This window comes from Alexandromys fortis, unplaced genomic scaffold (assembly GCF_014885135.2).
Source record: "Alexandromys fortis isolate MF-2015 unplaced genomic scaffold, M_Fortis_MF-2015_v1.1 scaffold_52, whole genome shotgun sequence".
Classification (NCBI taxonomy): Eukaryota; Metazoa; Chordata; class Mammalia; order Rodentia; family Cricetidae; genus Alexandromys; species Alexandromys fortis.
In genome coordinates, this window is record NW_026067929.1 from 5,510,565 (window position 1) to 5,538,563 (window position 27,999).

At 43.1% G+C, this 27,999-nt stretch overlaps 1 protein-coding gene across 1 annotated transcript in view; it reads right to left on the reverse strand.

The window, feature by feature from the left end:
- Ctnnd2 (catenin delta 2) overlaps positions 1-27,999 on the reverse strand; it is a 709,004-nt gene that overhangs the window by 144,422 nt on the left and 536,583 nt on the right. Inside the window, exon 11 of the mRNA XM_050144862.1 lies at positions 26,750-26,963. Coding sequence (XP_050000819.1) covers positions 26,750-26,963 — 214 coding nt within the window. The remainder of the gene's footprint in view (positions 1-26,749; positions 26,964-27,999) is intronic.

The window sequence follows — 27,999 nt, forward strand, 5'->3', positions numbered from 1 at the left end:
GATCAATCTAACAAGTGGCAACTTATGCTGGCAAGGATGTGAAGTAAGGGGGGGGGCACCCATTCACGGCTGGTGAGGGTGCAAACTTGCACAGCCACTGAGGAAATGAGTGTGACAATTCCTCAGGAAGATGAGAATCGATCTACCTCAAGAGCCAGCTCTGCCACCCTTGGGCATATATGCGAAGGATGCTTTATCCTACCACAGAGTCCTTGTTCAACCATGTTCCTTGCTACTCTATCTATAATGCCCAGAAACTGGAAACAATCTAGAAAGCCCTCAACAGATGAATGGATAAAGAAAATGTGGCACATTTACACAAGGGACTATTACTCACATGATAAAAAAGACAGCATGAAACACACAGGTAAGTGGATGGAAAATAATCATCCCGAGTAAAGGCAATCCAGACCCAGAAAGACAAATATGGTATATTCTGGTTTATATCTGTACATTAGCTGTTAAGTCAATGATAAAGTTGCAATCTGTAGAAGCACAGAGATTAGGTCTAGAGGAAGGGACTGGGGAGGGGAAAATCTATCTCTCTAGGAAAGGGAAATAGAATAGTTAAAGATGGGGCTGGGCTGAGACGGGCAGATCAAGTGGAGAGGGAGTGGAAAGAGAGAACGAGGGAGGAAATATTAGGAGAGACAGCTAAAATCAAGGGCCATTTGAGGGGCAGAATGAAAATACAACATAGTAGAAGCTTTGTAAATTATGAAGGGGATTAAATAAAATTGCCAAATAATGGGGGAGACAGAGCCCTAACTGGCCATCTTTTGTCATCAAATGAAGTTTCCAGGACAGGGATTGGGTTACACTTAGTTGAGTTGCTGCTCAAAGGGATCCTATTAGACCCTCCCCCCCCCCAAACAACCCTGCTCCTGCCAAGACTACAGGTTGCTCTACAACAACTGACAGCAAGGCCCCACTGCTGAAGGCAACTCACTGAACATGGAGAAGTCGAGCAGTACCTATATAGAGCCTTTACCCTATGCACTATCATCTTTGCTAAGGATGGTACTCTGCAAGTTAGCGAAGGAGAAATGCAAGCACCAACCCAGCCACAAACGCCATGGTCTACAATGGCGCCCTCCATGCTAGGGAAATGGTGGCAAAAAGCTTGTGGAGTAACCAACCAATATCTGATTTGACTTAAGGCCCTCTCCATGATATTAAACACATACCCAACACTACTTGGGGGACCAAGAACCCGAGACTAGATAGCCAGGGACCTAGGGCAAAACCAAATCCTACTGCTCTTTAAAAAAAAAAAAAAAACTGTAGTTCAGTGCTTTAGAACACTCAAATTTCTCGCCTCAGAGAGAGGGAATCCCGAGGAAGGGAAGGCAGTGTCGTGTGTGTGTGTGTGTGTGTGTGTGTGTGTGTGTGTGTGTGTAATAGCTTCCAGTTTAGCGTTTTTAAGGGATTCCAATGTGTGTGAGTGAGTGCTTCTCTGAATCTATATCCGGTTTATGTGATGTTTCTTGCCCTCTTTTCTTGTATTTGTTTTATCTTATTATATTATATTTTATTATCATCCCTTAAAAACCTGTTCATATTCTAATGAGATTCAGAATGAAGGCAATTCCAGATGGGAGAGTAGGTGGGAAGGAGCTGGAAGAGTACGTTAGAAAGAAGGAAAACCATAATCAGGATATATTAGACGAGAAAAAGCTATTTTCAATAATAAAGAAAATTAAAAAAAAAAGCATCTTTAAAATGGCCAAACAGTCCCGCATTTTGAGTTCTTATTATTCTCTAGGGTCCTTGCCACGTACCTCATATAAACTGACTCATGCAAACTTCCACCAATTGCCTTTGACAGATAAGAAAATTCAGGGAAGAGAAGTCGAGTCCCCTGTCCAAAGTCACTCTCCTTGTGGATGAGAATGAAGGCCAGATGTGATAGGACTCGTGTGAGAAATGAGAAAACTGTCAGGGGCGTGAATCTGCAGCTTGAATTAAAGAGGCGATGTGCTTTGCCGACTTGTGGAGCAGAATGCATGAACTCAGAAGGCTGCCCCGCTCTCATCTTTTCTCCAGGTTCTGTTTAGCCTCAGGTCACACAGCTTGAGAAATTTCAAGGAGCCATTTGAACTCTCAAAATAAAGAAGACTTGGAGCTATGAAACAGTTCTGTTAATAACTTTTTTTTGCAAAAATTTAATTCTATTATCTCCGCCTAAAAAAATCAAAACGAAAGCTACAACAACATAATCATAATCTTCTGTGGTGGAAAGCTGAACGAATACAAGATGGAATGGGAAATAATTTCAACCCAAATCCCCATTACTATAATTACACACTATGAAAGTATCCCTGTTCTTAGTTAAATAAGAAGTATAAGGTACTTTGCTGCACTGTAAGCCTGAAATATTTCATAACTCTGATTATAACCGAGAAAAAAAGCATAGCTGGGGGTGTCATTTTACAGATTTATATCCAGTAATCAAAGAATTTAGAACAATTTCTCAAAGAGAAGTTACAAATAAAAAAGCTCCAATATAAACACTGGTTCCCATTCTCTGGACTCTATTGCCCCTTGGAGATATTCTTGGAGGTTACTTCAGGGGAAATATATGACAGCAGTCAATACAGCCATTAAGATAGCTGTAATCATTGCTGATCCCCTCAAATTTAGGTTTCTCGGTTTCACTTTTACAACTACGGATTTCTTGTAAGTGTTCTTCCCCACTTGGTTTCCATAAGCCAATCTACCACCTCACCAGGCCTTTGGGGGGCATTCTTGTCCCTTGTGTCATTTGTAAAGGTTTTAATTTTTCGGCAGATAACTGACGACTATCTACTAACACAAGGCGTCGTGACTCTGTTAGTAACTCTGGAGAGAGTCAATGAAGCAGAGGCCACCTACGGGATAAAAAGGTATATGCATGTGCTCAGGACAATTTGAAGTTGACTCTAGAGGGTCTTATATAATAAGATTCATGAGCCATCAGAGAAAGCATGACATAGGTAAGGAAATTCCACAGGAGGAACTAAAAGAAGGCTCAGTAGCAGGGGTGGATCATGAAATGACCCTTGATTGATGTACAGAGTTATCCAGTGAAAGACAGGGCAGTTCAGGTTAAGAGAAAGACACAGTAAAGCCTTGCAGTTATGAATGGGTAAGAGACCTAGTGTTTGCAGGCTTAATTACATGGTAGACGCCAACTAAGATGTTGAATCAAAAGGTATATCCCTTAACTATCCAAAAGATACCTATCATTTGGGCAATTTCAATCATATCCTAGGAAAGTAGTTAACCTATCCACTATGAGGAAATTCAGAAAAAACTCACCCAGTTTCCAACTTGAATGGAAATGGCTTGGGGACTGAGTGGGCACCACCATTATTTAAAATCATTTCTAGTGTATGTGTACAAGTGTTTTGCCTGCATGTATCTATATGTACCATTTGTGTGTTGAGTGCCCACAGGGGCTAGAAAAGGGCACTTAATCCCCTAGCACTGGAGTTACACATGGTTATGAGCAGGTACATGGATGCTAGAACTGAACCTGGGTCCTCGGCAAGAGCAGCACACCATCTTCCCTGCTGAGCATCTCTTCGGCCCAGAATGCCACCGCGATTTACAGAATTGTTGAAAAGAAGAGCCGTTGAGGTTGCCCATTATTGTATCCTATTTCTGACCAACTCAACGGAGTTCATCAACATGAGATCCAGTGTAACTTCTCCTTGAGGAGTAGAGAAGAACTATGTGAAGATGAATTTTTGAAGATGAAGCTCTTGTAATACACACCTTACAGTTTTGACATGTAATGTTCAGTCACATTAATACACTCACAACAGTGAGCAGGTACCATGCCTCCTTAGAAGAGCATACTTCTATCACCCTAGCAAGTTGCTTGGTATATGGAGGCACTGCTCTGGGGTGCTTATATACTCCTAAGAGGTTAGACGTTGGTAAAACAAGTTGTAGGTTGCATTGTGATTTCGCAGGAGAAATGTTTCAGTCAACTGTGGAGTTCAAATGTCTGTCTGACTGGACTAAAGGAGGTGGGAGGAAGTCAGACGGTTGTGCCTTAGAAGATACAAAGAAGGAGACTGGCAGCAAACTGTGGGTTCCAGGTTGGGATGTGTTAAATTTAAGATGCCAATTAGCTATCCAGGAGAGGTAGCAGCGGGCAGCTGCTGGGCGAGTCAGCAGCACATGGCTAAAGATAGAAACACAGAGGCCTCAGCATTCAGGTGGTATTTAGGGCACAGGGTGGAATGGAGTCACAGAAATAGAGTTAGATAAAGAGCCAACAGCCCAGGGCTGGTCCTTAGCGGGCTGGTATTTCAGAGGCTAATGGTGCAGGCAGTTTGGCATCAGAAGAAAAGGTATTATAGAAGTTTTAGATTGATGACTTGCTAGCCTTGCAGTAGTATGGGTCTGAGATCTCAGCTGATCTCAGTTGTTAACTTACAACTGCTCAGAATTTTTTTTTTAAATATAAAGGCAATTTGAAAGTATAAGTCTCCCTTTAATGGGTGTGTAGTGTGGTGGGGGAGATTTAATGTGGGATTCTTCTCTCAATGTTGTGAATACATTTTATTACCAGTGGTTAATAAAGAAGCTGTTTTGGTAGATGGTTTAGCAGAGCAAAGGCAGGCAGAAAATCTGAGCAGAGATAGAGAGAGTAGGCAGAGTCAAGGAGATGCCATGTAGCTGCTGAAGGAGAAAGGCAGGAATGCCGTAACCTTGCTGGTAGGTCGTAGCCTTGTGGTGATACACAGATTACTAGAAATGGGTTAATTAAAATGTAAGAATTAGTTAATAAGAAATATGCCAAACAATGTTGGAATTAATATAGTCTCTGTGAGATTATTTGGGTCTGGGTGGCTGGGAAATGAACACACAGTCTCCAGTCTCTGTCTTACATAATGGCACCCAAACCTTCAGCAATGTACATCCACATAAAGCCTCAGAAAGCTTACAAAGGACTTCTAGACCCACACAGATGAGAGTGAATTGGAGCTTATTGTTAGCTGCATTTTTTTCTTCAGATAGATTCTGCAGGCCACAAGCAAAGGTGCGGCTCCTTCAACAGAAGGTTTCCCAACTCAACACTAGCAGCAAAAACTTTGTGACTTCTTTGAGAGACAGCTTCCTGCTTTGTGCTAGTGGCACAAATAGCTCTGGCTCTTTCAGGAGGTCTGCACTTAAATGGGGTCTGTGAGCAGCATGATACTAGTTGCTTAATAGCAACACAGACCCACTGCATCCCTGGAGCTGGGGTGGTAAGCATGGCTTGCAGAGGCAGTGAGCATACGTCTGTCATGTTGGACAGGGTAGAGCCAATAGGCAGAGCCATGGAGTTGGTCCTAGCCACGCCTGCTTAGCAATTAAAAAAAAGATGCTCCTGGTCAGAAAATAATTACAGATATTCAATAAAGACAGATTCAGACAGAAATAAACCTCTGAATGGGTCACAGTGTGTTTAAAAATGTATCTAGGCTTGGGAGAAAGAAGAAAAAGAGTATAGACAAGTATAAAAAGAAACAATTTTTAAAAATAAAATGAATTCTTTGAAGAGACAGTAAAAGTAACATAAAAGAGTACAGACTCATAGACTAAAGGGTGGAGAAAAATAAGCCATGTAAAGACAGAATATACACAGAGTCTGGATTATGTATATTATTGTGTTTTCTCTGATTGTTTTGACTGCAGAGAGACATTTGATTTTTGGGGACTTCTAATTTAAACCAACATAAAGGTTTCTTGACTTCAAAATTTGGGTCTAAGGATTTGTTTCTTTGGAAAAGAGGTCCTGGTTTTGTTCCCACAGAAGATGAGAACCTATGGATTCCTTCCAGGCTAGTATGGTTTGATGGAACAAGACCCACTGAAAAGTCTATGTGAACCTTAAAAATACTTCACTCAATAAACAGGAAGCAGTTTGTAGAATACAATGTACAAATTCCCCAAATGATTGTTTACAAATGTTTGTTTTCATTTTAAAAAGGGTTAGTTATATTTGGTTAATGGAAATAAGGGGGATCTGATACAGAGATGAATACTTTGCATTGCTATGGATCTTGGTCTATTAATACAAATTTAAGGTCAATTTTTTACACTGTTTATATGTATTTATGCTCTTGTTTAAATTATTGTGTTTGTGCAGCTCATTTAAAAATGTAATATATAATTAAGAAATACAGATTAATAGATAGTCATTTATAATAATCTAACTTTCAGTCATGTTAGTTAGGGTTTTTTTAGATATACAGAGATATATTTCAATTAGATAATCTTCAACACTTCACAGATCTATGGACTATGGCATTTAAAATGTTTTAAGAACTTAGACTTTTCTTGACAGTGAGACATGTCTGCTCCTGGCAGCACCAATTACTTCAGAGAGGTTGATGGACATCAAAGAAATCCATTATGGAATTTGCCTTCAATGTGACAAGAAACTGCTCTTGCCTGGACTTCTTGATGGTATGCTGTATGAACTGGACATGCAGGACCCACACAGAAATGACTGCTGAACTTTCCAAAAGAAGGTGAGACAGTCCTTCAGGGTTCCTGCTTCATGAAAGAGTCTGCCAGACATTCTGCATGGCACAGAAGAAAGTGACTGACAAACTGTCAATATAGGTGAAACAGTCTTTCAAATTTCTTATTCCACAGATAAGTCTGCTGGATACTATGGGCCTGTAGGCTGAGGATGGATGCCCCAATGTTACAGAAAAGCTTTGGGTGACTGTCCAGGCAACAAGATGTCTCTGTCAATTCTAGAGTTTTGAAAGTTACTTACAATGCACTTTCTATTTACTTAGGTAATATATCCCCTCTGGGGTCTTTGAAGAGTTGATGACAGATAGTTACAGTTCTCCTTAGTTATAAAGGATGTCTGCCTCTGGCCTCCATAAGCCGATGCATTCACATGCACACAGGCACATCACTGTCTCTCTTGGAGGCATGCTATTTTTCTGTTTTGTTTTGTTTTGTTTTGTTTTGAGACATGGTGTTTCTCTGTAGCGTTGGGGTCTGTCCTGGAACTAGCTCTTGTAGACCAGGTTGACCTTGAACTCACAGAGATCCACCTGCCTCTGCCTCTTGAGCGCTGGGAATAAAGGCATGCACCACTACTGCCCAGCAGCTACCTTTATTTTATTTTATTTTATTTTATTTTAAGATGGGTACTCTTACTAAAGTTGCAGGTCATGTGTTTGGCTAGTCTGGCTGGGTGACTAGCTCTGAGATCCACCTGAACTCTGCTTGCCCCACACTCTAAGATAACAGGCACCTGCCCCAGGGCCCTGCTTTTCATGTGGGTTCCAGGGATCCAAACAGGCAGGCATTTTACTGACTGAGCCATCCCCTCAGCCTGTAAGCTTCCCTTATTACGCATAACTCCCCCCCAACACACTCCCACCAAAAACTGAGCATCAATTTTCATCGCAAAGCATCTGGTTTAGACCCATCAGTGGGTTGATTGAGGACAAAGAGATGCAAGTTAGAAGGTTGATCACTGCGTCAGGTACTCGGTGACTATAAGCAGAACAAATGACAGGAGGGGAGAAAATCGCTTATTTTAGGCATTTTGTGAATCAAAGCAATAGCAGAAGCCGAGCGTGGCGGAGGATGCATAATGATGGGGCCGCTATTATGATTGGAATGTAAAGTGTAATAGGATTTTCAGAAAACAATTTAGGGAAAGTGACAATCTTGCTTATTTAAATGCCGTGTGACATTCAGCATTACTCCTCCAGGTAAATCACAAAATTGATAAAATGACTTGCAGAGATATTGTTGACTATGCGGAACACACGTAACGCATTTATCTGTTGACTAACCACAGGTGAGTGGAAAGGGTATTGTTTCCCGGGAATCAAAGGCAGCTTTTACTGAGCCATTATGTTAAAATGTAGAGGTTCCATGCTTTATCTCTTTCAGCCAAGCTTTTACAACGCATCTATTTCTGGAATTCCTGATTTTTCCTATAGGGATACATAGACTATAGTTTCAATTCACATTGTAATTAATCATTTTTCAATTTCAGGTTCACAAAAAGTGCATGTCTTGGTATATGCTGTTAGTTTCCCCTTCTGTCTTTAACATTAACATATGGCAAGATTAAAAGCTTCAGTCTAGGAAAAAAGAAATATCCTGAAAAAGAAATCCAGCCACAGATATTGAGAGTTACTAGGGCAGACTCCCGTGGTCTCTCTCTGCCCAGCAGACGCTCAGAAGTCATTTTAGAGAAATCAACACGCATGCTGCTTGCTAGCTTTTTACAATCAGCACATAGCATTGATGTATTTTAGTATGAACAAATCTGTAGCCACGTAATACTTTTAATGCTTAGTAATAGTCTATTGCATGGAGAATTGTACTGATTGAGGGGAGTGGGAACAGGGTCTTAGAACGTAGCCTTAGTGAACCTGGAATTGGCTACAGAGAGCAGGCTGTCTGTGAACTTGGAGATCTACATGTCCTTGCTCCTGACCGCTAGGGTTAAAGGCATGTACTAGTGCTCCATTTTAATCCAGTCACATACGTAGATGGATGTTCAAGATGCGGCTTTTCTTTTTTTCTTATATCAGTTCAGACCACATGAACAAGGTGTTTTAAATACACTTTATGTTTAACTCAACTTCACTGAAACCTGTTCTTAATATCTACTGAGGATAAGCTCCAAAATCTTAAATGTCTGGATAAATATAATGGATATTTTAAGTAGTAATAAATTGCCAATGTGCTCCAAAAACATTATGATAATCCCACCCAACAATGTGAAGTCTTCGCTAACTGGTGTGAAATCTTCTCTAACTGGACCAAACAACTATTTTTACATTGGGGGTTCTCACAGCATGGTGGTGTCTCCTTACCATGGGGTTCTGTTTCAGCTACCTTCACGTTAGTTTCTGAAACATCCCTTCCTAGCTGACTGCACTGGCAGCAAACAAATATATTAAACTGAAGAATTCAGAAAGTATCAGAATAGGTATCGACATGCAAGCCCGTTAGTTTTTCTTTTCCCTTGTGGGGACTTTTATCTATTGATGCCGGTACTATATTTTATTGTAGTTTTATTTCATTTATTTGCTATCCATTATTAATTCTACTTAAAAAATCCGGTGAGTGGTCTTTGCTATTTCCTACTGACATGATTCTCTATTGAGTGTCCTGGTTAGAACAAGGTTGAACAAGTATAAACACGGTGTCTACACTGGCTCTGGAAAGTAAGGGCCACTGCTCATACAGGCTGTCAATGGGCGTTAACCATTTACAGCTTCAATAATAAACTTCTCTCTGTCACCAGAGTCTTAGGCGTATAAAGCCTTTAGCCGTTCTTTACTGTAAGCATATGGCTTGGCTTGTGTTTGCAGGTTGAGGAGGGAACCGTTGACAATGCTGGAAGCAGGATGGCATTTCTCATGCACTGAGCTCTTTCCATAGATCTTAAAGCTTCTGCTTCTCTGCAAGTCACCCTACCTGTGAAGAACTGTTACTTCATGCTAACTTGTAATAGTAGCAACCCAAAATCTGGAATGAACTTAAATGGACTTTTTTTTTTTTTTGCCATGATCTCTAGCTCTAAAAATCCCAATAACCTAACTGTTCTCACTGCCTCTGCTTATCTCAAGGCAGACAATGCCAATCCTTCAGGCCACTGCCATCAGGTTCATGTTGCTAGCACACAGGAGGGATTCATGTCACTGACCTACTCAGCCACCATCTGCTTGTCTCCACCGTCCACAGACCTGAGAACACCTGACAGATTAGAGGGTATCTAGAAGAGGAAGTCTATAGGATTTGCTGAACCAGTTTTCATATAACTTCTTATAGTGCTAAATAAGAATAAGTGAAATAACAGTAATATCAACCTCTCTTGGGATTGAGAGAATAATGTCCAGGCACATAACCCTGTAGTTGTGAATATTATAAACAAAGTATACAAACGCCTACAAAGGTGGATGAGTGTTAATCTCTCAAATAACCACAATAAGTCCCAATGCACTTTGGTTTTCATCAAGGACTATGAAAATTCTAGCTTCCTAGCAAACACTGGAAACTTGGCCTAGATCTGTACACAGTCAAACTAATGCATGTACTTGTGGTGACACAACCTGGCAATTTGTGTGAAACAGAATGCCTCTGTCCCCTGAGGAAATGAGGCAGGGACTGTCTGTCCAGGCAGCAGGGAGACACAGGGCTGACAGAATCTATTACAGGTGAAACAGTCCTAACCAGACAACCTCAAACCAAAAATGTTTCTAAATCACGAGGCTCTGGCAGAAAACAACATACCCTACTTTATGTGACAAGGTGCAGTAAAAATGCAGGCGCCCCACTTGGGTTATCCGGCATCACCAAGAGAAAATAAGAGGCACTTCCATTCCCTTACCACTGTGCAAAGTTTGTTGCACATACAAAATCACTAAAAGAAATATAAGATTATTTTCAGACAACATGTGTGAGGTGGGTATGAAATAGAAATGAATTTCAAATTTAGATTGTGCCCCATTTCAGAGATAGTTCATAATGTGTATTTTATAATGCACTCTAAAATATGAGAAAAACAATTAAAAGCACTTTGTTTTGACACATTTCACATAATTGATCTTCAACCTGTGGACACAGGAGGTTCTGGGCTGTAGTGGCATTTCAATTGTATTTTAATAAATAAAGACTGCCTGAAGACCTGAAAAGCAAAACAGCCAGCCACTGGCTCTTACCTCAACCTCAGTCTGAAATGGCGATCCTGTTTCCAGGAATCTCAGAATGAGACTGTGTCTGAGAGTACCCCCCCCCCCGCCCCCGCCCCCGCCCCCAGACTTATATTCCTCTCTAGGGCCAAAGGCTGGGATTAAAGATGTGCACCACGGGGATTAAAGGCATGCACCACCCAGTTTCTATGACAACTGGTGTGGCTACTGGGAGTAAAAGTGCACGTCATTGTGGTTACTGGGATTAAAGGTGTGTGTTACCACTGCCTGGTCTGTAAGACTGACCAGTGGGGCTGTTTTACTCTCCGATCTTCAGGTAGGCTTTATTTATTAAAATACAATTGAAATGCCACTACACTGGGCATCAAAACATTTGGAGAACTGGGACCTATCTGATTGGACAAATGGACTGGGAGAGTCTTGACTGATGGGGCAGAAAAGGTCCTAGGAGAGAAACTGGTCCCAACAGAAGCCAGCTACTAGATACAAGGATAGAACGCAGTCATGGGGGTACTGAGCTTGAAGGAACTGAACACAGTCTGCCCTGGCTCAGTAAGGAGATGCCCGAATCTCATCTCAGGGGAAGAGGCAGAGGTGGAAATCTTTGTTTTTATCACAACTGAGGCCTTAGGAGCACTCTCAGGGGATTTCTATATAAGCCATATTGCAAGGGGCAGCAAGCTATTCTTTCTGGGCCACATAAAAGCTTGCAGGTACAGCTCTCTGGGGGCTTGAGGATGATACCCATGGGACACTCTGTCTGGAGACCAGCCTGCAAGACTGGAGCAGCCAGCAGAGCAGCAATCACGGTGCCCTGGGGAGCAGTGACAATCAGAAGGATGACCAGTATATCTCTAGGAGCACTGCAGAAGATCTGCGGGGCCTGGTGTAGAAAACTGATGTAAAAATACAGTCGGAAGGCTGGGAACAGAAGTCCTTCAAATACAGAGCTTCACCTGAGAAGGCTCACAAATGCATGGTAAGTCCAAGGGCACCTTGACTGGTGTGTGTGTGTGTGTATGCTGGTGCATACACAGCTGTGTATGCAGGTCTGGATATGTGCTTGCATGTCTACACGTGTAGGTCTGAGCACGCCTATACTGCACAGGCATAATTAAAGGTACATTTGGCTACTGTAATGCATACCTGAGTGTGCACACATGTGCATGCCAGTGTGTGAACGCCACTGAACCGCTGGCGAGGAGGAGATGTGTTTGGGAGGTAACTGTTGGCTTCATATGAGTACAATATTTACATCATTTCTTCCCTCTCACTTTTCCTTCCATTTCCTTTCAAGCTGTCTTCTACTCTACATTGTCTCAAAGTCAATTATTCTTCAGGTGTTGCTACACACATACACACAAATATATAAATCTATAACCTGATGAGAATATTCATTATTGTTCCTATGTACATGTATTTAGGGCTGACCATATAGGACTGGATTACCTGCAAGACAGCTTGTCCCCGTACAAGACCGAATTTCCCTTTGTTGTTTTAAATGGCTATACTCTAATTCAGCTTCTTACCCCTCTTGCCCATGTATGGGTGACTTTATTTTCCCACAACCCATAGATGCCTGAGAGCTCACGTTACAGGTGATTGGACGGCTCTCTCCTTCCTGCCCTCAACTCTTAGTGTCACTGTTCTCCTCCAAGGATTCGGCAGTATTATCTCTGAAGAAAACACATAGAAAGAGTAGCTAATGAGAGACATTGGGGTGGAGGAAGTAGTTCCAAGTGTAGCGTGAGCTGGAGTACTTAACAAATTCCACGTCACACAAACTTACCATTGCCTAATCCTATTTGTTTCAAATAAAGGACTTTGCATAGAGTTGGCTGTTACCATAGCAAACACTGTTTCCTGAGACATAAATGATGGAGATGGAGAAGGAACTCCTTGGAAGGAAAGAGACTTTTAATATTTGGTGACTGCGTTAACTTACTTTTCTGTTGCCTGGATAAAATACCACAACCCAAGCAACTTATTTGGGGTTATAGGTCCAAAGAGATGTGGTGTTATGGTAAAGAGACATGGCACCAAGCAACCAATGACATAATTCCTCCTGTAAAGCCACACCTCCTAAACTCCCTAAACAGTATCACCAGTCACGAAGTACATGTCCAAATACCTGAGCCTATGGGCAATGTTTCTCATTCAAAGCATGGCGGAAGTAGACAGGCAGACGTGAGAATCTCCCTTTCCATTCACTGTTTAGCTTAATGAGGCTTTGTGCCTGCTGCGGGGTGGTTCCCCTTCAGAAACCACGCAGTTTACCCCTTTCAATCCTTTTTTTCGTTAGATTCAACTTATAAATAATTTGGCATGTTCAATGTGAAGTTTTTTTCCCCCGACAATAAAACTTCACATCTGGGTTTACACACTCCAATAACTAAGTTAATAGCAAAGACAGTTTTGCAGAAAGTTATCAAATTGATAAACTGCTCGAAGGGCCTAAATGGTTCGCGTTCATCTCAAAAGCACAAAAATGTGTTAAATACAAATGCCTACTTTCTGTCAATGTAACAAAGTATTAGGCGTCTCTTGAAGGCCACACGGAAGGCAAAACAGGCTGATACAATTCTACCACAAACACGCTGAAGAAAGGGTTGATGGGAATCAGCTGTGCACAGTGATTACACATCACAGAAAATAGCCCTGAGGTCAAGGTCAAGGGCTGAGAGGTGGAGAGAGAAGCATTTACACTCAACCGTTACTTGAGAAAGCACTCATCATGTGTGCACACCTGTGTACAGACCCTTGTGTTTATACATGCCTGTGTGTGCAAGCCAGTGGATTCTTGTCTTGGAGGAGACAGGCATATGGGAGAGGAATGTTGTTACTTAAACCTTTCTCAGTTTTGTATCCTTTCTTATTTCCTCATTCTTTCTTTGCAGAGCCCTGGGAATGCTCAGAATCATCTGCTACATCAAGAATCTAACAGTATCCAAAAGGTAAACAACAAAAACAAAATAAAAACAACAAAGCAACTGAAAGGACCCATCACCAGTGCGATCAAACTGCTAGTTTTCACGCCCAGTATCCTGTTCTACTAACGTTTTCTCAGTGTGTGGGGGTTTGTATTTCTCAGCCTTGTATGTCCCATATCTTATTTCCCTCACTAATTGCAAAAGCAGGGTTCTGAATCACGGGAAGAGGAGAGAGCGCAGTTCTTTGTCCTGAGGACATCCATGCACGTGCTTGTCAACTCTTGCTATGCACTGTGAGGGAGCCTTGTCAGTGCGAAGGGAAAGCATCTAATAGTGTACACCTGACTGGGATTCAGGCTCTCTTCTGCTTTCATTTAAGGAGTTGCAAAGATGAACTTTGGACACCGTGTGTGAACATAGCACTTGAATTAAAATCCATTTGCTGCCAGAGGAAAAAAAAATTCAACATAGACTAAAGTCAAGGAAAATGTAGGACACATGTATTTGTGTGAAATGGGTCAGGATGCGCATTGTCTTCGCAACACCCCTTCCTTGCAGAAGCACACAGAGATCAGATTTTGGGGAGGGAGATCTTATTGATAAGGAGAGAATCCTGGACTGACTGAACGTGCAACATTAGACCTCGGTGAAAGGAACTGGCAATGGCAGGCATGAAAAAGCTTTCTACACTCAGTGGGAGTGTGTGTATCTGTGAGTGTGTGTGTAAGTTTGCATACTTGCACCAAGATAAGCAAACAGATGACTGAGCTGAAAGGCATTCTTGCCAAACTTTAAGGGGTTTATATAAAGTGACAACTTTCTTACTCATCTTTTCTTTTTCTGCTATGGCTACCTTAAAGCCAAGCGTTCATCTTTAAGTCTTTAATTTTCTTTTCCATTGGTGATTAGGCCAGAAACGCACTCCTTTCCACAGGTACTGGGAAGGCATTGTTATTATCTGTTAAAACAAATATTTCTTTGTTAAATTATCACTGTTAATGATGTATTCTATGGAGTTTGTAAGTTTCCTTTGTGCGGTTCATTTCACAGATCAAAACACTGAGAATGTGATAATTTTGACTTCCTAATTCGCAGAGGTTGGACTCTCTCTTGCTACTATGTTATTCTGAACAAAAATACTATTAGTTTAACATCAGTCAGACTGCCCTTAGCACCAGAAGTATGGAACATTCTACAGATGCCTTGAGAGAGCCATGGAAAGATTGTCACTGGCTTCTTGGCTCGGGATGGCGCGGTTACCGCCAGGAGAACTGTCAAAACCATTTGAACCGTTGTGATTCTGAAATCACACATTTTGATGAGCCATTTTTACTTTGGCCATAGGGGAAGCATTTCCCTTGGAGGAGAGACAACTATCACTGGTAGCAAGATTATGACTGATCCAAAACATAAGCCTTCATGAGTATGCCTGGTCCAGAAACAAAGACTGCCCAAGCAACAGCTGTGCCTGGCCCACATACTCCCTCTCCAGGTACATAATAAGCAGGCCGCTTAGTTTACTTCATGAACTGGTCGGGAGACACTCTTGCTACCTTCCATGTGTTGTCAGTATCTGGTCCAATAAAGGTTTATCTCCAGTGATCTTGAATTCACAGGTGCTCAATTCAGTTCAGTACTGGCAGCAGCTTGATCTCATGGGCAAAGTGTATGCTTTCCCTATGCTTGACAGCCGAAGACTGTGGCGGCTATCTGAAACCAAGACAGTGACTTTCTAACACTACTTCCTAGAGCTACATCACTGGCCTTCCAAACAGCCCAACATGTTTACCTGAGTTCCTCACAACTGCTCTTGACAGCTGAAGAGGTCCTAGGGCCTCAGAGGTGTCCAGCAGTTGGTGCCCCATATCTGATACTCAGTGCTGGACTCTGGAGGAGCCCTGCTTGCCCAAATCCTAGATTTCCTGTATAAAACACTGGCAACTGCTGCCCATAGCTGGAAAAACAAGTTTCCTACACAGACTTCAGATCCACCACCCGCAGCACCCACAGGCTCCAATTCACCTAGTGATCTCAGTATAGATCTGCTTTCCCAGACAACTTACCGACCCCACCCAAGGTTCCCATGAACCTGAAGGATCTTTGCCTAACCCAAGACCTAGTCCTCCATGTCTCATCTCTGGAATGCTTTCCCGACAGAGGCAAGTAAGTGTCCAAATCATCTTGGCAGCAGTTACTAATAGCGGGAGCAGAGTTAAGAAAGGAACTAGAAGCTGAGAGAGGAAGAGGGACTCGGGGAACTGATCAAATATATCAAGGAGTCAAGAGGAAAATGCAAGTTACAGTCACAAGAGATGCTCCAGTGAGGTGCCAACTCTGTAGAGGCAAGACTCGAACAACTACATTACCAAGGACTAAGATCTGGATACCAAGGCTGGCACAACAACTACAAAGTTAGAGGGCATTGCCTGCTGCTCCTCCTTGCTACAATCAGACACGGGGGGTGGGAGGGAGGGGAATCACAAGCTACTGCAGTGTGGCACTCGGAGAGCTTCCTGACTATCGACAATGGATATCAAAGGAAAGCACAGAGCCCCCAGATGATTGGTGATACTTCCTGCTGTAGGCTTTCCTATACTTTTCCTGGTGCTCATCTTAGGGAGAACAGATCCGTTCTTCTCAACTGATCCCTCCTTGAGGGCAGCGCTCAATTTACTGTCTACTATACCTTGACTGAAGTGTGGCTCAGACATACTGTACAAGAAAAGCAAAGTAAGAGGACAGGCATTATATCAATGTCCCTGCTTCTCGAGTTCCTAGAATATGGCTCCTGTGCTAAGAAGTAATGTCCCTGAGACCCATTCTCTCGAGGACATGTGGCTGACAGCCACCTGTTAGGGGATATTTTGATCACACTCTGGTTCTCCAGAGACTGCCAATAAAATTTACTTTGAATCAAAGGGTGAAGCTAGCTACTTGCTGGCCGAAATTCACCATAGAGGTTTCAGAGAACCAAGGACACATAGAGAAGACACAAAGGAAGTACTAGGGTGGGGATGAGAAAGATTCTCAGCTCTTTTGGATAGAGGAAGGAGAGAATGAGGAGGTCACCGCTTGCTTCTCTGCCTGTTATCTGATCATTCAGGTTCTTACCCCATTAATTATCTGACTCTCCAGTTTTTATTGTTAAAGAATAATGAGATAAACACTTCATCCAGCACTTCATAATGTCAATCATGCCGTCAATGGAAAGCCCACTGCAGGAGCAAGTCACTATGCAAGCCTTTTAAGAATGAGCAAAAGTGAACCTTCCAGTCTCGCAGACTGGTTTTGTCTCCTAAGACACAACATGAAGGAAGCTTGTTCTAGATGCTTTAAGTATAGAATAAAAACATCTGTTGGGAATGAAACCAGGTGTTCGGGAAGGGATGTTGACACTGTATGCCTTGCCCCTTACCTCCAACATCCGGTGGGGATTTATATGCTGTGTTTGTTAACGCTAGTTAATGTAATTTTTGTGATAATTGTAGAGCAAATAGAGCAAACTCCCAAATATAATTAGGGAAAAGTGTTTCTAATTAACTTGTTACTCCTGAGTTGCAGAGTAGAGATAGAAATCAGTTACACATTGTCAGGCCTAACGAGCTCAAATGGCACTGTACGTTTCAAGGTTGGAAGCCAACGGAAACCGAGAGAGCTCACCAATACCTTCCCGTGGACCTTCCTGAGATTTCGGCATGCCTGGCAAGGGTGTGTAAGAGAATCTCATCTTAGGTCTCCAGCACTACAGATCACGAAGATGAATGTTGTGTGATCAGTGAAGGCAAACCTCAGATGATTTGGGTATATATAGGATGGATAAGGATGATCACTTAACATTAGCTTACAAGCATACACAGTGTGAGTGTGTGTGTGTGTGTGTGTGTGTGTGTGTGTCTTTATCATTCGTTTCTCCACCTTTGATGGTGTCTTATTTTGAGAGAAGGTCTCTAACTTAGCCCAGATCTTGCTCATAGGTTGGACTGGAGGATTCTGCTGTCTTTGTGTCCTCAGGGCTGGGGTTACAGCCTTGTACGGTTCTGATTCTTTTGCAGGGCAAAAACTGAACAATCACTATAGCCCATATAAAAGATCTTGATGAAACTCTATAGTGGTTTTTTTTTTTTTTTTTTTTGGTAAGTAAAGGGCCATAATGACACTGAGCCCTCCCCCAACACAGCACCATCAACGACATCTGATTCCATGCTATGACTTGTGTTACAGTTTATAAAGAAGGGTTGCAAGGATGACTTGTCTAGATACAATATAATATAAGCCATAACTCTTCTGTGAAATTTAGATCAAAATATCTTACTAAGGCGTAATCCTGATCAGCAGGAAGAGAGGCACCCTACTGAGCGAGGGGAGCCGCAGCTGTGAAGGAACGTGAGTATGAAGACTCCACGCGACTGCCTCGTGGCACCCCCTAAAACAATCCTTCAGACGTCAAGAGTGAGAGAGTGAACGCCTCTACTTTAATATGTCACTACATGCAGGCTTCCCTTTTTAAGCAGAGACTTTTTGTAGATACGCTCTCATCTCTCGCTGCTCTCAGAAGAACCACTCACTTGATTTTTCATGCCAGTTCTTGCAACTCCATGGACCTAGATCTATTGCTGTGGTTTCCTATCTGTTTTGTCCACCACGACACACGATCTGTGAAGGCGTGTCTCTGCTCTCTGGGCTTAAGCTCTTGCAAAGGTTTTATGAACTGATTATGAAATTCTACTTAGGGTGTTCATTCTCTCATATACAATTCACCTGAAAAAGCAGATTTTCTCTCTACTTGGCTTCTTCCCAACCCCATCTTCCATCTGGCTCCCTAAAAAACACTCACTGTGATCTTAGCTGTGGAAAAGGAGTCTGTATCCACGGGAAAGCTGGTCTATGGCCAGGAGGAATCTGGGCTTTCTGTTCTTGCAACGCCAAGCACCTCGGCCTCACATCTCTAGGGTGGGCGCTCACCAATGTGTTTAGTGAAGGGATGAGAATAACCCACAAATGGGCTTCTACCTCTAGGGCAGAGAGTGAGGTGGGCAGGCTTTGATGGTGCACATTTCCTAACTGGACGGGACTCAGCTGGGTAGCAGGAAATTGGGCATCAGAACAGTGCTGAGGACTGTACTTTCTTGCTTCTTTGCATATCATGAGGCTAATCATGGTAGAGAGACGACTCTAAAATGGCCAAAATGAGAGCAGGCAATGTCTTTATAATGAATGTAATAATTATAAGCTGGCTAGATGTCGTGCAGTCCGTAAGAGACCAAGCAAACATACTTCATCTTCTGTGCCCCTCAGCAGTTGACTGGAATTAACAGTCATGCATTAGTGAGGAAGGGTTTTTTTCCCCAGGAAGTCTTCCTTCCTTCCTATGAGTGGACCACACATGATAGAGTGCAGGCATCATCTCCCATCACTCCTGTGCTCTTTCCCAGAGTGCTAGAGGGCTCAACCAAAACACCTGTTGGCTTGTCTGGTAAGGCTGAGCTCTAACCTTTTTCCTCTTATTAGAGTAACCATAGAGATTTGAGCTTCCTTGGTCTCCGTGAGAGGTACCCTGGCATTTGCTAGAGGAGGAGCATGAAGCAGCCAGGCCCCACAGGAGGGTGTCTATTCTTGGCTGTACATGTCTACAATCTTAGCCACTTCTCCTGTGATAAAACACTTCCATCAAAGCAGCTGATGGGGAAATGGTTTACTTTGGCTTACAGCTGCAGAGGTATACAGTCCCCCCACGGCAGGGACATGACAGCAGGCAGAGAAGGAGAGACTGTACGGTGCCAGGAGCAGGAAGCTGGCCAGTCACACTGCATCTTCACTTAGGATACACTCTGCTTACAGAGTCCAGGATTCTACTCAGGAGATAGTGCCACCCACAGTGCTACTGGAAGAAGGATGAGATCGATGCTTCTGTCGACTATAACCTGAGGGACAGCCACCTGTCTGAATAACTCAAGCTCTACTGGTACACAGCCACTCACACCCATGTACAATCTGTGACTACTTTTCCCACTCCCCATATAGGTAGACTAAGTGATTCTAATGCAGGCCCCAGGGGCTACACACTGGAAAGGTTTCTAGCTACAGCTCTATAGAGTTGGCCATCTCCTGTTGTGGAATCCAAAGGGAAATCCATGCTCAATGCAGAGACTTGGCTGAGCCTTCCAGAGATCTGCCAGAGACTGAAATAGAGAAAGGAAAGCCAGCAGCAGGTCACACGGGGAAGGTATTATTCATTAGGAATCTAATGGAGTAAGGAAGAGAATGGAAAGACGTCTGGAAACGTAAGGACATCTCATCCTATGTATTCAGCATGCAAACAGAAGGAGTTCAGTGGACTAGTGGGGCTGTGAGGGATCCAGTTAGGGCTGGATCTAGCCAGGGGCTCTGTTTCAATGAGGAGACTGGCTGTCCAGATGGACTTTCAGGAAGATTTTCCCAGAAGGCAAGCATGTAGCATATGGAAAGGAGAAAGGAAGGGAGAAGCTCTAAAGGCACTGTATAGAAACAGTGGGCTCGTCCCTGCTCTCTCTGCCCCAGCCACATAAGAACAACACTCACTCACAGACAGGGACGTGTTGGCTCATCCCTGCAGGCAGAGCAATTACACAAAACCAATAACTCCGAAGAACTTCAGAAAAAATAAAGAGAAGAAAGCTGATAGTGTAATGGAGGGCTAAAAGGTTTCCCTAGCGAAAATTCAGTCGTGAAGAAAAGCCTACCTAAAAAGGGCCCTTCCACAAAGTCTACCCTACCAGTTCACCTTCAGTAATGGTTCACCACATAGAACATGTCACATTTGCATGCATAGAGCTCAACAAAGCCAAGTTTCCGTCTGATTTATAAGTTAGAAAATCTAGGGTGATGGTCAGGCCAAGGCATGCCTGTGATACTACAGAGACAATCGCCCCCAAATAGAAGAGTGGACGCTAGGGGAAGTGAGACAAGTCATGCTACACAACATTGCTAGAGAAATTCTTTAACTGGATGTATTAGTGAAACCAAAATAGAGGCCATAAAATCCTAAAGCGAGTTCTTAAAATTAATGAAAGAGATGATACCCTATTGCTCGAGCCTCCTCCCTGAGGCTTATACAAAGAGTGAGGAAAATGAATGCCACAAATAAATATTAGGCAGTGGAAACTCTTCAGTGATTATGTAACAGAGAGGGCAAAGGTCTCCAGATTACATAAGAAAAGAAAAACAATAACTTAGGGTCAAAGTCTGACTAATTACATAGAGGACAGAAGAAGAGGTTACGGGAATTAGTGTTTTATAAAAAGGCAGTATTTCAGCACCGGAGAAGGTCATTTTTTAATGTGGAAGTGTTCATGACCAAGGAAGATTTTTAAAAGAAAGACACAGCTAGCTAGCAGCACACACCTTCACAGAGTCCTATAATATCAAAGATAAAATTGCATTCATAAAATATTCCTAAGAAAAATAACTTCCTACCATAAATTCCACATCTAGTATAGTTCACGTACATGTGAGACATTAAAACAGTGTTCTCTTAATCATACCTCCAGATTGCCCATTTTTAGGAATATGTAAGACAGTAAAACACTAGAGAGGAGGATATTGAGATCTAGGGAACATTGTAACCCCGGGCTACTGTGCAGTAGGTTTGGGGAACAGGACCCTGATGTTGCCAGATGAGTGGGGCTTTGGGATACAATATATGGAGTAGACAGAAGGAGATCAGCGATCACAAAAAGCATGGGCAAAGATTAAAAAACAAAAACTGCATGTTTTTTCTCATATGCAGAACTTAATTTATGTGCGTGTGTGTATGTGTGTGTGTGCATGGTGTGTGTGTGTGTGTGTGTGCGCACTCGCATGTACCTGCACACGTGTGTGTAGTCATGCAGAAATGCAGAAAGGGGACCATGAAAAGGGAGGAAGAGATTTTAAGGAAAGAAAAATAAAATAAAGAGCAGGTAATAGAATACACAGTATAGATGAACATGCTGTAACGAAATGTTGGGAGCAGTGAGACACTAGATCCTGAATTTCTTGTAAACAAGCTTGTTTTCCCCTGATCTGAGTGACTACAGCTGCTCTGAGCATGAGACCCTCAGGAGTTCCTGATGGCAGGAGAGTGGTTTCTGGTGCGTTTGGCTGGGGCATGGCTATCCCTATATAAGCTGCCCCTGGGCACAATAAAGGGGGCATTCTTGGGGCATTCTGGCATCAAGGATGACCTGTGTCTCTGTGAGTCTTTGTGTGCTTCAATCTCCAGCCCCTTGCCTGGCTCACGAACTGTATGGTGGCACATAGAGCACAGACGGGCGTGGTGCGCCGCCACGAAACCCATTACTTTGTATGCCAACTTAAAAACCAAGAAAGAAAAAAATGAAATCATTGGCAAGGTTGAGTCATTGCTTGGTCTCCTTAATGAAAAGAAAGGACCATTTGGGCACATGTAGCATAAAGAGAATACCCCCTACAGCTCTAGAAGTGATGCTCCCAAGAACACTTGCTTTAACCCAATGGAAAACCTACTAACCAAGTCTTCTGCTCCAATAAACACTGTTTTATTATGATTTGTGAAGCATTCTCAAAACTTCAGTTGTGTATTTCAAAATTTATGCTGATTACTTCCACACTGAGAGAGAGGAAAACTTTGCATCCGTCAAGTCCACAGGACAGGCAGCATTTCTAATTGGTGCGCTTGCTCCCAGGCACCGTGAGTAATGGACAGCAGGGAATAACTCCGACTGGGGTTAAATACAAGGCTGATCATTATCTCATCATAATTATTGCACAGAAGGAAAATTATGTATTCCCAGGTCTGCTACGCGGCGGAGAAATAGATGCCGCTGGGAGCTGAGGCCGCAGTGTGAGCAGGCAGGTGTTTTCCAGCCTCTATGGCTGTGTGCTGCATACAGATACCTCTATCTTAACATTTAATTACTGTTCAAACAATTTTCCAGGAATTATTCAATAAACAATTTATAGACCTGGGGGATGATTGCTTTATTTTATCCTTCTATTGTTTGCACTCTGGCTTCCTCAGTATCTGTTCTGAATTGGTAGATACACCTTGCACGTGGTAATGCATTTCACGTGGACATCTTAACGCAGAGATGTCAGGAGCTTGACCGTGTCACGGCCCCACTCGTCCCTCCCTCTCCTGTGAGTCCCTCTAGCTTCCCTAGAGAGCTCACCTCTACTTTCCTGCCACATATACATGTGTGATTTTACGAATCTATATAAATTCTGTGACCCCCAAATGAGAGAAAAGGTGATCATTTCCTTCATATGCTAATCTCTAGGTGCATCCACTTTCCTGTGAACAACACAATGTTGTCCTTTACTGATGAATACAATTACAGTGTGTGTTATTTCTTGGTTCTTGCTCTACCAAGCTTAAGCAATAAAACTGCTTGAAAAGTAAAAAACAAAACAAAAAAAAAAAAAAAACAATTACAGTGTGTGTATATGCCACTTTTCTCTTCACTCATTTCCCTGCTGATGGACACAGAGGCCGATTCCGAGACTTCATAGCAAGATTTTTATCCAAATTCCTGCTTATAAAACACGTTCAAATCACCCAATTCATCACCTTACAATTCTGCACATCCCAATATATAACTATAGACAGAACAACTCCAAAGAACCCCTCTCCCTGTCCTTTCCCAATGCACTGTATTGCTCAGGGGCAGGAGACAGATAGAAACAACTCCCTTTACCTAGAGGACCCTATCACACACCACATCGTGAGACCTTGATGAGTTCTCATCATGCCTCCTGGAGAACTGAGAAGTCACAGTTTGATATAATTCATGCGTGGACACTTGACCTCATTGCCAAAGGATCTGCAGAGCTATTGAGGCTCTTTGGAGCAAAGGAAGTGAAGCAAGCCACTCTGACATCCTTGTCTGCCCTCTATAGTCATTGATTTCCTCATGGCTCATCTAGTAAGTTTATAAAATGTGGATACATTTGTCAGAATATTCCTGTTTCCTTTAGGATGTGGTGTGAAGAGATGCCATGACCACCACAACTCGTTTACACATTTAGTTGGGTCTGGCTTACGGTTTCAGAGGTTTAGTCCATTATCATCATGGCATGACAGGATGCAGGTATGCAGGGTGCTGGAGAAGGACCTGAGAGTTCTGCATCTTGATCCCCAGGCAGCAGAAAGAGACCATGTGCCACACTGGGCATAGCTTGAACATATGAGACCTAAAACCTGGCCCACAGTGACACACTTCCTCCACCAAGGCTACATATACTCCAATGAAGCTACACCTCCTAAGAGTACCACACCCTATAGGCCAAGCATTCAAACATGAGTCTATGGGGGCCATTTCTATTCAAGCCATCAGAGAATCTTTACATATTTATCATTAAGACACAGGCACCTGTCATTCAGAGCAGGGCTTCACCCAGGCAGTGAGTTCCAGATAGAGGGCGGTTAGTTAACAAGTATACAGACTACCCACCACCTGGGTCCTGTGAAGTGCTTGGGGCATGAATCGAAAGGATGGCATTCCTGGGCTCACATAGGCAGGGTTACTATATCAAGAAGACCATGGGACTTGGGTGGAGACAAGTGTCTCAGAGGAGGAGAGAGAAAGAGACGTGGGAGGGTTCGATGACCTTGGGGTTGACCTGGATTAGTTGAACTGAAACCATGAATTCCTCACGCTCTGCAAAAGACAACAGAATCAGCGCTCCAAAGCCCCTTTTAGCAGATGACATGGGCCAGTGCTGAAGATGAAAATGAGATACCTTCAATTCACCTCATTTCCTGTTCCTCAGGCCGAGGGATTGACTTTGCTTAGACCTGATCACTGGTGTGCTGTCTAAACAGAAGCCAACTGAGTTCTGCAGGCTTATTGATATCCCCCAGGTCTCTGTCACTGGGGACACCTGGGAGGTTTTGCATTCTCAGCACCCACCCCTTTGTGCAAGCTTGTCCTCACAGGTGCTTTCCTTCTTCCAGTTTCCTTCTGTGGGATGGTCCTGCAGCCCAAGTTTGCTAGTTAACATCACCCACAAAGCTAATTCCAGCTACAGAGAAACTATAGGAACATAGTCTCTGGGAAGTCAGGGAACACTGGCTAGGGTGCTAACTTTGATTGTTCATAATTGATTCGCTGCTGTTTCAAAGACAGTGTTCCCTTCAGGACGGAAGGCGAAGAAAGTTTTGGCCACCGTGGGGACACACTTGTCTGGCTTTCCTCAGGAGAAGCAGAGTAAGAAGGGAAGGCCTCTGTAAGTCAAGTACTAACCACATCCTTCCCAAAGCCGAAGCTTCGCCACAAGCAAAGTCTTCTTGACCCTCTAAGAAGGATGTGTTTTTTATTACTTCCAAATGGAGTTCACAGAAACATTTCTACCATTGTTTTGGCTTAAAATGGTAGTTTCCAAGATCTTCCAAAGGCGGCGGCTTTGGAATGCTCCGGCTTCTCTCGACTCCTTTATAGCCAGTGTCAGCAGCAGCTCATGCGATGGGTTTCTCTACCTCTGACATTTACACCATGGCTTTACCAACAGGACAATCGCCACTGAAGCAGCCTCGAGATAATGGCTTTACAGGCAATACAAAGCTGACTTAATTCCAAGTCTTTTCCAAGCAGGAGACAGCACGTACAGCGTATGCAGAAGGCACTGTAGACGCTCATTCTCTTGGCTGTCTGCATCCGGTAGCAAAATGTTTATGCACCAAGCATCTTCTTTCCATCACACATATGGCGACCTTCCCTCCCAGGCACTCCCAACTCACACTCAGCCAGTGACAATAAAGGCCGTCTTGCATAACCATAATGACAGGGAGTCGTTCAGATTATCTAACTCACCTCCAAACAGTCCTCAAGAATCACACAGTGCACATAATGACCACTTTACCTGGCCTGACCCATCTGAGCTTACTGTGAAACATTACTTTAATAACACTCTAACCCTTGCCGATAATTATTTCCACAAGGAAAACCCTCTACTTACAGAAAAATGAAGAGGAAATATTAAGCCAGCAAGCAAGGAAGGGTTGGTGGAGGACATAACAAAGGAAAGATAAAAAAAGAACGAGGCAATGTGGGTCTGGTTTAAACTTAGCCAAAAACAAGAACGGGGTCGAACAATGCCATTGGAGGAAGAGGATACAAGGAGATGTACTGAAACTGGGTGTCTGGACCCGGCCTTGTGTGCCTATTTATGACTCTGTAGCTTGAGCTATGTATTTCCTTAAATAAGTTTTTCACACGCCTCATCCGCGTCGATACAGGGAAATTTTAGACCTCAGACAGAAGGTCAATGCAATGGTATCGTGGATAATTAAGAGATCTTTTGGGAGAGTTGCATTTGGAATTCATTTGTCAAAGACTTGCTAGTGGGGTACTTTAATGAACCAGATGCCAACACCACCTACAACAGCAGCAAGCATAGCGTAGAAGAGAAAGCTTCAGAGCAATTTGGAATCCCATACCGGGGACACGCAGGTCATTAGAACTCCAAGTTCAGACCACACACTTACAGAGTGAAGAATGACAGTTAGTGGTTAACATTTACTCTGTCCAATTATTCCAAGAAATGGATGGGCTGACTGCTTTCAACAGTCTCCCTGTTTGCGCCCTCATTAATCTACAAGCTACCATTATTAGGTCTAAAACCCAAAGTTCTGCGAATGTGGAAAGGCATTCAAGTTAACTTTCAAATAGTTCTTTAGTATTCGGTACTACAACCTTGGGACTTGGAGCACGCAGGGGTATTTTACTCAATAAGTCCACACTAGAAGCTCAATATGCTCAGTATACTTATAAACCAGAACATGCGGCTGATTGCCAATAGCTTGAATGTCTCGTCTTTTTATCAGATATTTCTAATATTACTCTAATGATGGCCTGTGGGTCCTATAAGATATTCAACTACTTCTAAAGCAAATGACAAAGACTGAAGTAAGATCACAGGATTTTGCTGATAGCTGCCTTTACTGGATTATTGAGTATGATCAACCTATGTGAGTTACCTTTGATGGTATTTTGCTCACTCACTGTAAATTGGAGAATGACCATGTAATCAGACCTGGGAGGCTCTGTGTTGTAATACTTGGTTCCTGCATTTGCTACTGGGCTAGAAAACAAAACTCGCATCTTGAGACAAACAGATCCATTTCATGAGAAGCCTCACCTGTGACCAGCTCCCGGATCTCCAGGTCTGTGGTCTTGCGAAGCAGTCTCACCAGCGCTGGGATGCCACCACAGTTTTTCAGGGCGATCTTGTTGTCATCATTAGCCTTCCCATATACCAAGTTCCTCAGAGCCCCACAGGCACTACGGTGGACTTCCGTCATCCTGTGATCCAGCAGGTCCACCAGGAGCTGTATGCCTCCTTGTCTCCTTATCTGAAAGAGCAAGGGAAACAGCTTTGGCCTTGAAGAGTCAAGTTCCACTGTCTGAGCCCAAGAATTGTTTTCCTCAGAAAACCCACTACCAACAACTGCCCGGACTGAATTAGGCTTAGGAAGGGGAAAGAAAACATCCTAGGCAGCCACCTTACTATCTGACCAATAAGGAGCTGAATGTACCGCTTTTGAACGACAGAATCTTGGAAATATGATTTTAACTTCATAATGGGCGCCTCAGACATTTCTTTAAAGAAAACAATAATGTCACGTGCTCATGGAGTTAGAATGATTATGGTTCGTGACACCTTACTGAAATTTACCACTGTCTTCAGGGGCAGCAGTTGATACAGAAAACACTGAAAGTAGTCTACTTAACATAAGATGGAGAAACACGGAAAAGCTGAAATAACAGATCCAAGGGTTTTTTTTCTCAGAAGCTTTGTGGGATGAAGAAGGTCACTTTGAGTGGAGGCACAGCATGGGTGGCCCCGGAAGACACGTCGTACTTAAGTCTTTGATTAACAATGGTGAAGAGCACATTTTGCTTCCGTGTTCTATTTGTTGAAAAGAAATGGTCATCTAGAGATGAACGCAACAAATGCTTCATGATACGCGTTCCAGATTTATGTTCTTTGTGCTGCCTGTTAACACTGGGGGCGATTTAAATATTTAAATCCAAACGAGAACGAAGTAGCTCACTAATACACAGACTCTTTCTTGGCATGGCCGTCAGCAAAACCGCATCTCGACTCTGCTGTGTTTATGGGGACAGCCACCTGATTCCCTTGTGAACGCTGCTTTGTCTGTCTGTAGACTGCAGTGTTAGTAGGGACGAAAGGGCTGACACCTCTGAGATTTAATTTTCATACTCCAGGAAATGTATTCATCCCAGAAATGTGCTAGGACGCATGCTGTATCCTGCCACTGTCTCAATGGTGCTCAGCTGCAAGCTTCACACTGCAATCTGGGCATCCCTACGCCCCCTCCAGCATCCCACGGTCCCATAGGACTGTCGTCTTCATTTGCTTCACCA